At 38.9% G+C, this 11,997-nt stretch overlaps 1 protein-coding gene across 2 annotated transcripts; it reads right to left on the reverse strand.

Moving 5' to 3' along the window:
* Window positions 1-107: 107 nt before the first annotated feature.
* On the reverse strand, window positions 108-4,406 carry cnr1 (cannabinoid receptor 1). Of its 2 annotated transcripts, none has more exons than XM_067482232.1 (2): window positions 3,929-4,406; window positions 108-3,196 (listed from the first exon to the last, which is right to left on the reverse strand). In XM_067482232.1, exon 2 carries the CDS (start codon window positions 3,149-3,151, stop codon window positions 1,742-1,744), a length of 1,410 nt encoding a protein of 469 aa, XP_067338333.1. In that variant the 5' UTR covers window positions 3,152-3,196; window positions 3,929-4,406; the 3' UTR covers window positions 108-1,741. The 2 variants fall into 2 exon arrangements, with proteins under 2 accessions (XP_067338333.1, XP_067338332.1); XM_067482231.1 differs by having other exon boundaries at window positions 3,924-4,401.
* Between the last annotated feature and the right edge of the window lie 7,591 nt (window positions 4,407-11,997).

Raw genomic sequence — 11,997 nt, forward strand, 5'->3', positions numbered from 1 at the left:
TCCCTCGCTGTCCATTCTCCTTGATTCGGTGACTGTTGGAAGAATTAAGGAAATTGTGCTGTGACCGTCTGTTTCCCATCATCAAATAGTCAGTCAAATAACTGCAGTCAAGATGACAACCAGCTGCAACTTTATTCAAAAGTCTGAAAACAGCAATACTAAAAACACTTTACTGATTGTGATTTTTAAGTCATAGATTCCTCATTATGCCATCACTGTACAGAAGCCACTTAACAATTGACATTTTGATCTTCAATATTCAATAACACAAGAGGCAGCAAAGCATACTGATAAACAGCTGTCTGGATAACTTTACACCAAGATAAATGTCTATAGAACAATTGTGCTGTGAGATTTCAAGATTAAAAGTACTACATCACCTATTAGAAAAATCACATCTTCTCAGATTGTTTTGTAAGGTCAGTTATTGATTCTCCACACAAGGCATACATACAAACTTGCATTCAGATTACCGGCTAATAAAACGACCCTTTTTCTTTGTTTTAAAAAGTAAAATTAACAGCAGACATATTTTATTTAGAGATACGCCAAAGGTACTTCACTAGGTCTGTGCGTGGGTTGCTTTTGTTTTCCGAAATAATGCCCCACTGCAACAGTAGCACTAAAACAACTCACTGCAATGATCAAAAGGCTTGGGGTTTGAAAATATATCACTAAGTCACAAAATACCACACACATACAAGGCTGAATCCAGTAAAATCATACATTGGATCGAAGCAGCTAAAGTCAGAAACCAGTTCAGTTTTTTACAGTAGTGACCAGCACACTGTCTAAATTCAGTTTTTATCAATGCGTTCAAGCTTTGGTTTGAAAGCTTGCTATTGTGTCGGCTGTATAGCTGAACAAGTCGGTTTGAACACTTTATTTTGCAAGAAAAGACTGTACAGTTGTTAGATACACATTTGAACGAAGACACATTACTCTAAAGGTTTAACAGCTAGTGAGCGAAGAAATGGACAACAGGAACGACTGTCACTCTGCCACAGAAGATTTCCGATTTCATGTACCCATAAGCAATGAATTCACTTACCTCTACCTCATTTTATTTTGAAAGGATGATAAGTATATGTATGTATATATTCAGCATGAATCACTTCTCATTTCTCAAAATCTCTGCACACATATGCCACTCACTGAGTGTTGTCATAAGAAGTAAAAAAGTGACATGTTAAATGGCATTTTCATAAACAGACAATAAGCCATTTGAACATTATTTCATTATTTGCTCATAGAAATGTCTATAATCAGTGTACATGTAGCCTGTGGGAAGTCAAGGCGCGAGGGTTTGTTATATTTAAGCTGCGAGACACATGGTAAAGTCTAAATGACACAGTAAAACATCTCTAATTAAAAACGTTAGTAGCCCCTTATCCCCTAAATGAAGATATGTTTTCAAAACCTGAATTCACAGTACAAAAATATAATATCCCTTCACTAATTAAATATCATGAAGTCTATGGTAAACAGCAGACTTATGATAGTCTTTGATAATCCTTTCAAATCGCTAGTCCTTTCTTTGACCTTGCAATACCATTTGGCACTTTGGCACTACGTGCTCACACACAAACTTAAAATAACGAAACCACTAAAGCATCTATGTGTGGATGTATATCAATGCTTTCAGGTGAAATGTTTTCTTTCTTCTAACCTCTGCTGTGATGTGTTGAATGGCATTGTTTGGGGAAGATGGTATTTAACAGTTTCCCCGCGACGTGGCCTCTTAGACCGCTTCTGCAGAAGTTTCAGTTGACACAGACATTGTTACTTTGGCTATTTTCACAGTGGTCTTCACACAGCTCTCTGCAGCCCTGTTGGCCGAAATGTTGGCATTTCTGTTCTGGCAGTCTGACTCAAGGCTATTGTCCAACTGCTGGGCACTGCCCCTGCAGGCGTGGCAGGAGCTGAGGAAGGCATGCCGCAGGTCCTTGCTCCTCAAGGCGTAGATGATTGGGTTGACAGTGGAGTTGAGGAGGCAGAGCATGCTGCAGAATGCAAACACTGTCTTGATGTCATTGTCCATCTTCCAGAAGAGGTCATAGACCATGATAGTGAGCAGTGGGCCCCAGCAAATGACCAGCACCACCAGAATGAGCACTAGGGTTTTGGCCAGGCGGATATCCATGCGTGCCTGATCAGGGCGTGTGGTCTGCACTTTAGTCCCATCTGCTGAGTATACAACAAGGCTCTTCTGAGAGGCCCGGCTCAGCATGCGCACAGCATGGTGGTGTGCTTTCCACAGGATGTATATGTAGGCGTAGATAATGAACAGAACCAGGACAGTGGTCACACCGATCCAGAACATCAGGTAGTTCTCGTCAATCAAGGGGAATATATCTGAGCAAACAGACTTGAGGCGTTTACAGTTCCAGCCAAGTAGAGGTAGCACTGCAATGATGATGGAGATGGTCCACATCACACAAAAGGCTATGACAGCCTTGGTCCGTGTCACTATGCGCCTGTAGGCAAGAGGCCGGTGTATGGAGATGTAACGGTCTATAGCAGTGAGGAAAAGGCTTCCTACAGATGCCGTGAATGACGCTGTGACTCCACCCAGCTTGAAGAGGAAAATATTGGGACTGTCCTTCCTGTGAAAAACATGAAAGTCCAGAAAGCTGTAGACAAAGATGACGCTGCCCAGCAGGTCAGCCACGGCCAGGCTGCCAATGAAGTGGTAGGACGGCCGGCAGCGGAGGGTGCGGGACTGCAGTATGACGCAGAGGACCACGAGGTTCTCCAGCACGGTGAAGGAACCTAGAGTCAGAGACAACACAGCCACAGCTAACTGCTGGCTGGGAGTCAGGATCATGAAGCACTCCATGTCCATAAAGTTCTCCCCACATTGTAGATTGTTAGTCTCATCTCTGAACGTGCTCCTGTTGCCAAATAAGTCTGTGGCATTGGTGGGGTAGAAGGGGATGCCCTTGAAGATGAGCTCTTCATCTGCAGGTACTTTATTTGGATAAGAGTTGCTGCGGAAAGCAGATAAGGGCTTCTGCACGGAGAAGCTGCCCTTGAAGTCTACGTCATTGATGGGGTCATCATAGTTAGCATCGTTGGAGCCTAGATATTGTAAACCAGATGTAATAGTCCGGAAGGTGGTGTCCGCCACACCATCCAGCACAGATTTCATGGCTGTGTCTGAGGGAAATACTGCAGTGTAAGACACCTCGACAACCTACAAATGAATGAAAAACAATTTACATTCCTTTAAATCTGAAAATGCATACGACCATAATATTTGAGCCTATTCCTCTGTCCCAAAATGCGACACATTTATTGCAAACATAAACACTTACAATGCATGCTTATTTTTTTCTCTACAATTTAACTGCCTCTCATGGGCATAAACCTCATCTGTACACTAATAAATATGGTATTTGCAGCCTTTACTTATCAACTTCTTATAAAATAATTAACTTCTTAATAAGATATATATTTCTTCATCACATAAAAAAAAAAAAGCCTGAAAACATCTTTTTTTTCTTGTTTTGGCAATGCAAACCAAAACCCTGCAGTTCCTCTACACCTGTACGTAGATAATAGAGCAAAACAAATACAAAGGCTAATGTTCCTTATAGAACTAGTATGCTCAAGTTATGTACCCATAAGCTTAGAATTCACTTCTTCCTGGTCTCATGCAGTATAATTACTTTTTTTGCATTGCTGCATAATTTTATATATAAAGATTTTAGCAAAGTGTTTTAACGACAGACTATTTTAAAAGTCTGCAGGAGTGTATATTAGCACAAATTCGTTTAGGAATCAGCACATTCAAAACATAGGCAAACACTTTGAAGCAAAGATAAACGACACAAAGCAATTAAAGTGCTAACAGAAGCGGGAAATTAACAGTAAAGAGTCAGTGAAAGGTTTTAGAAAAGGAACTAGCTTATTCTTTTTACCTTACATAATTTTTCCAAGTGCACAGAATCGCCCTTTATCACCGCGCGTTAATCCAGGTCAGAAGCGCCACATCCAAAAACATAAAAGGTCAAAGCGCGCCTGCGTTAGAATAAAACCAGCATTATTATCATATTCATTGGTTTCTCGTTCAGATTCTGTATGTAACATAAGTTTGTCAAATGTCTGCAGAAGTGTCTCGTCGCTCTTGGAGTGCGCTCCTGCTTTTTGGATGCAGGTTTCTGCTGCTGGCTCCTGCGTCTCTCCAGCCTTGTTCTCTGCGTCTTCACACTTATGAAGCGTCGCTCCTCCAAGCCCAGTCACGTGCTCACGATGAGGCTTTATCTGCCCAACCCATGAAGCTGTCAAGTGCGGCTGCATAGGAACAAGGCAGACGGCAGTGGTGGCGGAGGCTTATAAAAAGGATCTGATTTGAATTCCCAAAGCTCCTCTTAGCAGACGATGTGTTTGGACAAAGACGCAGCACCAGCGCAGCACAAAGCACAAAGAAAACACCTCAGAGTAACCATTAATCTTCCTAATCCCTAAAACCAATTGGAGACACAATTTCTACATTTTGCTGGAATAAAAAGCTGCATTTACTTCCTCATAAAATCTCTGGAATTAATGGAACTTTTTTTTTTTTTACGGCAGCGACTAGATTTTGTGTTCGCATTGGGAGGCGAATACAGGTTGCAGACATGATCAGCAGCCAGTGCACGTCTTCTTATTGTGTGAATAATTAACCAAAACTGAAATTTTCAAAGAACAAGATCATTTTTGACGTATGGGCTGCAGCGGTAACGGTGGAACCCAGTCACTAAAATGTCTTTTTACCCTCCTAATAACGGTTTCTTCCCTTTGTACCAATCACTCTGTCTCCTGATATTTGCATCCCAACCATTTATTTTGACTACTTGAATGTGAAATATTGTTTTGATTTTAACGACTAATACTAAAAACAGAATCAAAAGGTGCATTTTAGAAGCCAACTACATCACTCTACAAATTGAGATGAGACATTACAAGTTGTTTCATCTACATTTTTTTTTATGTTTTTGCACACTTCACATTCACCCAGATGTCCCCTCCTCTTGGGAGAAACCAGCTAGTTATCAGCACATGCAATCAGAGCGCACACCAGCAAATTAACAAGTCAGACACTGCTATGAATCACAGTAACAAAGATATGGCCTTTCTCTGGTTTTAATAAAACTGATTTAATTCAGTGATTATGAATTATCCACTTTAACCATTTATTAATTTGTTCATGCAACCATTTAGTTTTTTGATATCTTACACAATGAGGAAATTAGTGGTGCAGGCCAAGAAGGCATGAGACAGGGTTGAGAACAGATACATTAATGGGATATTATGTGGCTGCACATTGCTTCAGCTGACAGTCCATGAAAACCATTGAGACTCAAATAAGGCAAAGGCTCTATCATCATCATCATCAGCAGCAGCAGCAGCAGCAGCAGCAGCAGCAGCAGCAGCGGCATCAGCATCAGCTAAGGCTGCCATCGCTGTGTAACTGAACAAAATGTTCTGCTTCACAAAATGAGTCATGAGATATTCATGGTCATGAGAAGGGAGAAATGTCTGACAAACGTATAGAGAGAGAGTGTCAAGGTCATTTTCTGTGAATTTATTCTCTGTTTTTGGCAAAGTTGACTGTTGGCAGCTTGTCAGTGTGAGCAGCTGAGTTACTTGTAAATCTTCTCCAACTTGATTCTCATTAATCCTTAGGCAAACTGAGAAAGAACACATTATTTACAGTCATGATCTGCTGGACTAGATTCAGATAAAAGCTGAGCTCCACACATTGATCCAGACCTGAGAGCCGCCCAAAATAAAAGCCCTCTTCCTCGGCTGTTGATAACTGATTAGATCTAGCAGACTAACTGGCAGATAAATGCATTGTTCTGGGAAACATCAAAGGAGTGCAAGGAGAGAAACACTGGCTCACTTCCTCTGCTCAGGGTTTCTCAGATTGCACAGAAACTCGAAGTAATGACCTTCCAGTCTCCAGCTTGTCTCTTAAATGCTGGAAGAAATACGTTACCCTCAGATGCACTTTTACTGTTAGAGAGCACCAATTTGTGATGTTTCCGTGTATTCTAAGAGTCGTGATTTGATCACATGCAGCACTTCATGTTTTTTGGTTTTTGCTTTTTGTTTCAAGCGTTTCACATTTTGTGAAAACTTTTGGGTTTTGCTTGCTACCCTCATCGGAATGTCTGCAGGTGAGACGTGTGTATCTGTGATTCCTAACTGTATTTTTTTGCTGCCTTCTCCATGCTGTACGTGTCATTTGTGTTCCCTGTGTTCACCGTCATATTTTAGAGTATTTCCATGCTACCATTTCCGGATTAGCAAAAAACAAAAATAGGACAGCTGAGGCTGTTTTGCGTTATGTTATAAAATCGCATAGTTGGACGAACTGAAAAACGGATGTGGTGATGATACTAGATTAAAGGTAAGGGGATCGGATCACCTTTATAACTCACCTGTCACATGTAGGGATACATCGGATATGATATGATACCTGTCATTTACTAATTGTTTTAATTTATAAGCTCATTTACATGTATCTGATTTTGTTTAAAACAAATAAGTAACATTAACACACACATATATGTTTATATTCACTTGTTCTGTCATAAATCTACATTACACTATGACAAAATGAAAGCAGAATTTTAGAAATGCCTTTAAATTTATCAGAAATAAAAAAAAAATGAAATATCACAGACATTTTTTGCACAGATAATACAAATTGAGCAAACTCAAAAGCTATAAACACATTGCAATGCACTATATATGTTCTATATTTTGTTGCCTTATAGTTTTTTTTCTCTTTTTTGCCTGAAACAGTCATTGTGCTCCTGCAACATGTGAATTTCCTCCTTGGCGATCAATGAAATCTTATCTTGTCTGAGGTATTGACATTTTGCTGGAATATGGATTTTTTTTTTAACCTGCTGATGAAGTCAGGGGATTCAATGTTTTTAAAATCGTCCATTCGGATATGTAAAACATTTCATGACAGTCCATCTAATAACTTGATCTGGATCAAATTAAACTAAACAAGACCTAGTAATGGAAGCTATATTAACGTCCTTAACGTTTAATGAGCACTGTCTTCTTAAGCTTGATTTATATTCTCGACAGCATGCTGAAACATGGAGGGTCTTCTCACGTCTACATGTAATTTCTGCACAATGCACAATTAGTATTCACAACCATTTGACTGACAACTGGCAGCGGTTAAATGTTTCACTGCAGCCTGGATCTCTGGAATCCTCCAGATCCCATATGTGCAAACTAATTAAATTTCCCCTATGTCTGCTGAGACATGCAGCACTTATGCATAGAACATACATGTAGCTGTTTGTGTGGCGTAGGAGGCATCAGTCTTACTCTAAACATAAAAACACTTAATATAGCAAATACTTCCAGCAAACATGTATGACATTTGAATTTCATCTGCTTATTATTCTGATCCCAGTAACTGAGACTTTGTCAAATCCACGACTTGGAGTAGTTAAATTTTAGGCAGCGGGGTGGTTTGCCAAACTGACTGGTCTGTGACAGTTTTCTCTGACTTGGTTGGCATGCTAACCTGTGAGTGAGCAGTGAGTGATGGCTCAAGCAAAGCTCATGGCCATCTGCGTTTCAGTTGTGGTACATAACATTTTGTCCTCCAGTGATTCACTTTGAGTCCATGGATCAGAGAAAGGAGCTCAGGGGAAAATAAACTGCAGTAGAGGAAGGAAAAATGCACTCAGTACCAGTCTGAAACTGACTAATTGTTTGCTATTTACTGCTAAATGTCGAGCTCCTCAGTTAAGGTCTGTTTTGTATACTTGATTTGCCTTTTTTTATTACACTTTTATTGACTCAGTAGTTCAGTAGCAGCTTCTCCTTTAGAGGAAAGATCCTATTTACATTGTTACACATCTTCACACCTGGAAGGAACAGCTGGTGTGGAGGGATTTTCTCAAGGTGGCATTAAAAAATATATGTTTTTTTTCCTATATGTAAGGTTCAGGCTTAAGATGAGCGTGAAGAAGTCGCGACAAAAAGAAACATGTATGAACACATCTGAACAACAATATATTAATATAACACCCTTAACAGACAGTTTTGTTGATAAGAAAGGGACAAGATGCCAGTTAGTCCACGAGTGCCACGAGTTGAACCCACGTAAGTGCTTCTTTACATTACAGTGATGCAAGATCGGAGACAGATAGCAGCTAATGCATTGTGCAACAGCCTAATATCCTGTCTCCCTCCTGCAGGTTGTTCCACACTCAGGAAGGAGCTCAGGCTGACAAACTCCAATCCAAATAGTCCAGATATCACACTAATGCATCACTAAAAACCTCTTCAGTACAGAGGGGCCAGCTAAGGTTAAATAAATAAAATCAGTCTTGGATTCCTGCATTCAGCCAAGCTTCATTTAAAATCTCCCTCCTTGAGCAACACAAGAGTTCATGCTTTTAGTAAATAGGTTAAACCAGTGATTAAGGTTATCACATGGTCTACACATGAGTCAACCACATCTCAAAATAGTCCACATGTATTGTAAGCAGATATTTTTTTCCTGTAAGCAGTTCAACAAACCTAGAGCTCATTTTTCACGTGTGGCACTTGCTCATAAGTCTGTGTGAAATACTGAGAAAACTATAGAGACAAATGAGCTGTTGTCTAGTTCCTCCATAAATAGAAGCAAAGCAGCTATAAAGTCTGTGTATTAATGTTACAGAGCTGCAGCTGCACCATCAGTTCATGACAAATTACACTTTACTCAAGTTCTACCACAGCCATAGTGAACTTTTGCTTAATCATATCAAACAATGAATATCAGCAATTGTCATTCATTCATTTCTTTCCAAACAGTTAGAGGTCATCCGTCAATGAATCTCACCTCTATCTATTGTGGCTGCGGAAGAGGCCTCACCACGTTCTGTATCAAATTATTGGTACATGAGTGTTTCCATTGTTTGCCATTCCCTTTTGAAAGCCTCTGTAATTTCAGAAGGACACCCCATATTGAAATGCTGTCAGACACATAGTGAGTTTGTTTACACTTTTATTGATTTGATATTTTAGTTTGAAAGCAGTTTTTAATTTACAAATCGTCCACCGTACTTGAAAAAATAATAATATATTTCTTCATTATCACATCTGTAAAATCTACTGTGTCTTCTCCTTATGCACATTTCCTCTCATTAATAAGCTGTTATTATCTTGTTGTATGTTTAAAGTGCACAGTAACTTAACTTCAGTTGCATTGACGAAGACTCTCCTCTCGTACAACACTTGGATTGGAATAAAAACAACGAATCAACGACATTTAAAAAAACTGTGTTTGATTTGTACATGAAAAGTCTCACAGAGTGCAAAATATCAAATGTGTAAAAGCAAAACCATATTGTTGACCATACAGATCTGCAAACACTACAATATGTTTCTGTATGTACGTGTTCAGTATGTTCATTTTATCAGTGTACAAAATGTCTGCAAATACCCTGTATGGTGTCACATTTGCATAAAGTATTTGGTCAAAGTGGATGTTAGAGAAACATTTTGGTGTTCAAATATTAAACATAATACAGTGCAAGCAGGAAAAAACGCAAATCAGCGTTTGTCTATCTCCCTGTTCCTGCTGAACTTACTGTATATGAAATGCAATAAAGTCGGGACGTCTCACATGGATGAACACTGCAGCTCTCTGCTGCTGCATGCGGACTGCATCCTGCCTCTGTAAGCAGCATTCTCATACACATTTTATGACTCATGAATCAAAAGGAGTAATTTGAGTGAGCACGGTGCACTCTGAGTTGAAAATCCAAATCACCAAAAAGACTCATTTTACCTTGCTCAGAGTGATGCTTCCATCGACTGCACGTCCTGTAATCCTAATGAAAGAGGCAGCTCATGAAAAGTAAACAGGGCTGTAAAGAAACACATTAATTTACTGTTTTAATAGGTGGGAGGTTGCAGCTTTAGGCTTTTATTTCCAATGACAGACTTTCTACAGTCTTAAAGGAACTGTTCAACAAAGCTATGTTAGATATCTCAAACTGGAAAATAGGCAACCAGCCTCTGCACATGTGCTGTTAGACAGATTTGGTTACCTACTAAATCTGTCTAACAGCACATTTCTACCTCAATGATTAACATGTCGTTTCTCGTTTGTTTACAACTAAAGGATAACAATTGCCTTTTCTAGCTTTGGCAACATATTTATTCACTTTCTAGTCAACTCTGTGTTTTGGAGTAAACTTTTACATTTGTACTTTAACATCTTGATTTATCACAACACTGGAGTCTGCACACTGAAAGCTCCCACTGTGACAACGGTTTTATTTTCACCACAAATGACTGGTAATAATAGACCTTGTTTTGGATTTGGACATTTGACTGAGCACAACCTGTTGTTCTAACTTATGCTTGTGTTGTGTTTTGCATCTGATTCATAATTTTCTGTAGACTGTGTGTTTTATGTTCCTGTGTTGTTCATTCATTTGTTCGATGAGACATTCCTGATTTTCCAAAAATAAAAAGTTCATTCCTTATAAATGTCTAATGACGTATATGTTGTTGCTGTTTGCAGATTTTTTTGTCCTCTTAATCTAAGGTCGTTATTCTCCCAGAACGAGGAGACCTGTAAGGGGTCCAGGTGAGGGGGCAGCAGTTACCGTGCAGTGATGACGCAGTGTAATGCATTCAGCATTTAAGTACCAAATGGAAACTGGCTGCCTGTCATGCAACCTTTGTGTCAGACTGTTATGTGGAACAGAGCTGAACAGAGCAGCTGGTGAGAAAGCCCGTTGGATGCCTCCAGTTTGGAGGTGCTACCGGCTCTGCACCGACAAAGGAGGAGACCTCAAGGCCAACTCAGGATCCACTAGAGGACTGAAAATCCCATCTGGACCGGGAATGCCTCAGGCATCAACTCATTAAATGCTACCACTCACAGTTATGTCTGCATGTGAATGTCTTTAAAAATAGTTCATTTAATTACTGATGTTATCTTATGAATACTAGACAGAATTAATTAGTAATCAGTGATACACACGTTTCGTGCCAGGAGGAGCCTATTAGGAATTCATCTTCAAAACAAAGTGAGACACATTGGGATTGTTGTTGTTTTATCATAATAATATTCGCAATATCTGGATCTAATAGACACCAATTGCTTTCACAAACTTACTCTGGGTAATGTCTGAGTGTTGGATTTGCAGGTGACGTTAAATTACCCTTGAGATCCAACTTGAGTCATAACAGACTTGTAATGGCAAACAAAACAAAACAAAACAAAACAAAAACATCAGAATGAAATAAAAGCAAACATATAAAAATATAAAAAATATGAAATTCAGTAATCTTTGGTAACATGAAATAATGTGGCCACCGTGAGACTTTTGTTGCAAGTTTGTTCCAGAATAAACTCTTAATAAACTGTTTAATGTAATTAACATGAATTTGCACCAACATTTTTTCCTCAAAACGCTTCACTTCAAAGTGGCAATAAAAAGAACTAATCAAATACTCATGTTTCCTCATCACACATTGCATGTGTGCGAGAGAGTTGTTTTATTCTCACATTGTTTTATTTTAACATCTTTTTCCAGCCTCTGTTTTAATGTAATTTTAAATTCCAGTGGAGTTAGCAAAGTCAACAGAAATCATGTTATGTTTAATGTCTGCAAAATGATTATAAATGAAAATTGGATTTGGGACTGATGAGTGTTTGGATGGAAAATTCTTAATAACAGGAGATGTTTATCCCCTGAACATAAAGAGATAATTTCTTATTAGATCATGAATTTTATTTCTTATTGCATAATAAATAACGGATTTCATAGACCATGCTTTTAGACATTTACAAGGCAAAAAAATATGAAAGAAAGCAGTAAAAATAAACAGAATTATGTGCAGTAATAAAGTGTCTTAAAAACATGTACTGAACTGTCTTATCTACTCATCAAAAAAAATGAAATGGAAACAGGGTGTTTATTAAGAAGAGAAGATGAAGAGTTAAGTATTCCCTCTACATGAGGA

This window comes from Channa argus, chromosome 17 (genome assembly GCF_033026475.1).
Source record: "Channa argus isolate prfri chromosome 17, Channa argus male v1.0, whole genome shotgun sequence".
Classification (NCBI taxonomy): domain Eukaryota; kingdom Metazoa; phylum Chordata; class Actinopteri; order Anabantiformes; family Channidae; genus Channa; species Channa argus.